The 4,890-nt window shown below is 43.1% G+C and overlaps 2 protein-coding genes across 2 annotated transcripts; both read right to left on the bottom strand.

Moving 5' to 3' along the window:
* Positions 1-879: 879 nt before the first annotated feature.
* Positions 880-1,197, bottom strand: H257_18831 (hypothetical protein; the record flags this gene model as incomplete). The annotated part of the gene is made up of 1 exon (XM_009847958.1): positions 880-1,197. One exon carries the CDS (start codon positions 1,195-1,197, stop codon positions 880-882), a length of 318 nt encoding a protein of 105 aa, XP_009846260.1.
* Positions 1,198-1,813: 616 nt separating this feature from the next.
* On the bottom strand, positions 1,814-2,268 carry H257_18830 (hypothetical protein; the record flags this gene model as incomplete). Its single annotated transcript, XM_009847957.1, has 3 exons — positions 1,814-1,831; positions 1,888-1,988; positions 2,067-2,268. 3 exons carry the CDS (start codon positions 2,266-2,268, stop codon positions 1,814-1,816), a joined length of 321 nt encoding a protein of 106 aa, XP_009846259.1.
* Positions 2,269-4,890: the final 2,622 nt, after the last annotated feature.

The raw sequence follows: 4,890 nt of genomic DNA, 5'->3' as shown, positions 1-4,890 counted from the left end.
TCGATCTCCTTTTCAAGTGTAATGCAAGTTTTTGACACCGTATCCACATGCAACTCATAAAACGAGGTTTCTACAGCATCAATAAGATCCTCGATCGTTCGAGTGCACTTTTGATACTGCAGGCTTTGAATAGAGTTAAAATATCCTAAGTCTAAAACGTTAAAATCTGGACTATTCGGCGGCTGATTCATCACTTCAATTCCGTTGATACTTCGCGACTTCAGCATACTTGTTGTCAAGCACTTGTGGGGGTTGGCATTATCTTGTTGGATTATAACACCAGTCTGCGGTGGGTGCTTGGCGTGCCTGTGATACAGTTCAAAGTTCCCACCGCAGACTGGTGTTATAATCACTGCTTGGCGTGCCTGTGATACAGTTCAAAGTTGTGTTTCGTACACCACTTGGCGTTCATCAGAGCGGAGGTGGGTGCTTACGCTTCGCGGTGCGTCAACGGGACGAGGATCGACGCAACGAAAGTTGGTGCGGTGCGAGTGCATAGTGAGGGTAGTGTCGTGGAGGGTACAGTGTTGGGGCAACATGAACATTCGTGTAATGATAATGTTTTAATGGCACCCAATAATATCTCGACAATCAAAATGCAAGTTCGCAAACTACCCAATCAAAGCCTAGTTCTTGCGCTTTTTGATGCACCAATCGCATCGCAAATTGGGTGATATTTAGAAAAATTCCGCCAATAGAACTACCTAAAAACTATTTTGGACCAGAGTAGTACTACACCTTTTCCCAATCAAGTTGCGCACTTTTTCCAATCAAGTTGGCAAAAAAACCCGTTTGAAACGTCATTTTTAAAACGGTGGGTGGTTAAAAACACACAAATTTCCAAGCCAATATGAACTTTTTCCATTCAATATGAACTGCCTACTGACCATACACCATGCTCTCCAATAGGATGGCTTTTTCGACGTTGCGCTGACAGAAGATGACCTCGCGGACCACCAACGGCTGCGTGATGCATGGCAGCGACGCGCGAGCAGCATCCTCAAGTAAGACCATTCGTCGTTCGAGAAACGTCCCATACTCACCACGCTCGAACATAGCATAAGTGTGGAGGGCGAGGTAGCTCTTGACGCGAGCCTTCAAGACGCTGAAGCAGCTTTCGATCGGGTTCAGCATCGGTGAGTAGGGGCCAAGGCGCAGCAGCGTCATGTCATCGTGTTGGACAACGCGCCGGCCCATTCGCAAACGGAAAGTCGCAAGTGGCATTGACAGTTTACATGTTGGGCGCGGAAATAGCGCGCTTCTGTGGTTCACTTTGATTGGAACAAAATTCATGTTGATCCGAACTTTTGCACTCCACATCTCTCGTGAAAATTTATATTTTATATCCGATTCAACTTGATTGGAAAAAGTGCGCAACTTGATTGGGAAAGGTGTAGTCAAAAATATTACTTCGAAGTATTAGATAGAGGAGTCCAGATGGAAATCTCTGTCTAGATGGATAGTATATATTAACGTTACACGGTAACTGCATCGCTATTGGTTAGCTATCGCATAACCACTGAGATGCACTTAACCCCTAGTAAGAGGTGAGGTGGTCTGAGCATACAAAGTTCCTTATAAATCTCACTGAAACAGTATTTATATTTAGAGATAATGAGGGGTTTACGAAATGACTACGAAACCCTTTATAACTTGATATGTTCCTCACTTCGATAAAGGTTTGACCCACACATTGACATTTCAAGATCCGAGGACACAAGAGCCATGACAGGTACACATGCCATTCAAAGTTTATACTTCTTGATGAGATCATACATAGTTGGGTACGTCATCTCATCTAGTCTACGCTTGCTTACGTCGTTCTCCATCCCTACGACTAGCATCGAATGGCCAAGCCGCCCAAGACAAGATGCAAACAAGGCTGACCGGTCGACCACGGCCATGCGCTTCCCACTGCTCGTTGCTCAGCCCAACATCCTTGAAGTGCGAAGGGAGGCACGAAAACTCAACGTCGTTCACATTGTGCCCTAGTGTGTTTATAAGTATATATTTAATTAATCACACATGTGCTTTGTTTAAAGCTGGAATATTGAACGTCGACTAACCTGCTGCTGCACGTCCAACGAACTGGTCGCCACCTGAACCGGCAAAAATGTATCGACCTTGGACACTTCCAAGCGTCCAACCGGCTCGGAGCCACACATTCACGGCTTCTGGTCCCCCAGGTGTGTTGGATAGCTCGCTGGCGACACCCTTTCGAAACGAGTGCGTGCCGATGTCTATAACTAAAACACCAAACGATGACATCTCAGGGGAGTGCAATTCACAGGTCTTTGACAGCCACGCTGAAAATCGTTCGCCCGCGTTTTCGCCAAAAACAAAGTTGGTCGATCGCCCACGTTGGGTGTCTCGTGTAAAAATCAGTACAGCCAAACTAATCATACAATATATTTATATTATGGTACATTATCCGATGAAAATAAATACACCTCAGAATCGGACCAATTGCTGGATTTCCAGGGTTTGCAAAGATGTGGCGAGGGGTACAGTTCTTCCCCACTTGGTCGTTCTTGGTAAACGCATACTGAACCACTAACGCGTCGCCTACATTTCATGGTCAACCAAATTGCTAATGTGGTAATTATAAAAGGTACACCTTCCCATGCCACATGGTCATATCTAATGGCAGCTACTGATGCCGACCGTGCGATCAAGTTCCAGCAAAACAGCAAAAATGGGTGAACCACTGTACTGAGGTTGTGTTCGGCTTCACTGCCAAGAGCCTTTGCTGCCAAGAAGCAATATCCTATAAACTTGTGAACAACATGTATATATATAATAGATATTATGTAAAATATATCGACCGTCAAATGTCATTGGTCGATTTGCTTCACCAATCGCCACGTCTCCACTGTCCTTCAGTTGAGCAACCTTATGCTTGTACCCGCATGCAAAGTCTGAATCGTTGTTAACGTATGAATCAAATCAAGGTTTATGCACGCATATCGTACCTGCCAATAGTGTTTCCAGTTCATCGGACACGCGGACATTGGACTCTATTGGAACTGCTGTGGTTCAACCTCAGGACCACTTGGTCCTCGCTTCACACATTCATACGCTAAGAAGCCTTTGCAGGCGATTGGATCGAGGGGAAGATCAACCTCATCATCACCTGGTCCCCTGTTGTTGAATCACCTGGACTTATGTGGTCGGCGTGCGGCACGAGCGTGCGGGTGCTTGCATTGCAAAATAGTGACTCTGAAACTCTCTCCGGATACAAAATTTCGTTCTATTTCGTAAAACCCATTATATCTCTGGATATAATTTAGGCATACAAAAAAATGTCAAATCAAATTATGTGTATCTGGGTTTACGAAATTTGGACGCAAGGATTTCACGTCAAGAACAACGAAAGCAAGTACCATACTTTACGACTCAATGTTGAGTGTGGTACTCCGTTGCACATCGCCAGTTTCTGTTACGACGTTTTTAACTTTGATTGGCAATTCGAATGCGTTGTGGGGAGTATGTGTTTTCGCGACTTGTATGCGTTTTAAATCGAGTACAACCGAATCGGACGAAATGGAGCCTGAATGAGGGAGTCCTGGTATCGCAAGATGACATGCTTCTGCTCGTACGTGTACCTCTCGAGTATTTGTACTCTATGGGCTTATTAATAATTGCCATTTTCAAATATCGAGCCACTACGTGGATATCTATATATATCAAAATAGTAAATGTGTCTGTGTGTGTGTGTGTCTGTTTGTCACGTGTGTGCGTTCCAGCCTTTTGATTGGTCAAAAATGAACTCTTCTTACTGTTTGATTCGTTCAAACACAAAATACTGCGTTTTGATTCGCTCCAAGGCCATAATTCAACCAATCATCAAAGCTATAGTCTCAGGATGCATCCAATCGACCAATCAGGAACGAGGCAAATCCAATTATGCGAGTACAGCCAGCCACGTCATTGACTTGACTTTTGTTCGCAGTCTCCACTGCGTAGGGGTAGAGTTTTTGGGTGATCAAGTTGTTGTTGTCTGTGCACATAGCATAGTTTAATCAAGTAAAAAAAATAACCGTCAAAGTGCGTCGTAATAAGCTTTCTCAAGATATTCAATGCACTATATATGACTATAGCTTCGTAAGCATGGTACAAGCAACATAAACACAATAGAAGTCTAATTTGACTGTATTATCGTATTTGTACTGAAAGTACAGTACATACATATTCCAGTACGTACATTACAACGTACATCAGTAGTACATAGAAGATACTACAAGTACGTACTAGTACATGTAGGTGACACTATCTACATGTAGGTGACACTATGTACTGTACGATACTGAACGGAATATATCTACAGTTAACGTTAACCTAGGGGGGGTTCAAAGGAGTTAGTTAGTACGAGTACTAGGAGCACAATATTTAACTGTATACTAGTTGTTTGTACAGTATGTAATACTAGGAACGGAGTAGTATCATGTACTGTATGCGGATGTACGAATTGAAGTGGGGTACGTACTAGTACTATTAATAGTCTACTGTACCTCTTAATAGCAGTAGTATTTCCAGGAGTGTAATACAGTACTACTAGCAGTACTTACTAGTACTAGTAGTACTACATAGTACTTGAAGTACATACTACTACAGTATGCAGTAGCGCTCCCTAGTATTAGTACTACTAATAGTACAACAACGTAGTACTGACACTGGAATTGAGTGGTCTATTCAACGAATACGTAGTATAAATAACGTTACTACTACGTAGTATTAATAGAAGGATATGATGAACACAAGGAGACTGCGCCCAAAGCGTAAGCGGTATACAATATACCATACTAACTTTCATACTAAAAAGTGAAAAGTACCAAATCGACTCAGGACATCACAGCCAGCCACGTCAATGACTTGACTTTTGTATGCACA

Source organism: Aphanomyces astaci, assembly GCF_000520075.1.
Source record: "Aphanomyces astaci strain APO3 unplaced genomic scaffold supercont1.232, whole genome shotgun sequence".
Taxonomy (NCBI): Eukaryota; Oomycota; class Saprolegniomycetes; order Saprolegniales; family Verrucalvaceae; genus Aphanomyces; species Aphanomyces astaci.
This window is presented reverse-complemented; position numbering and strand designations above follow the sequence as displayed.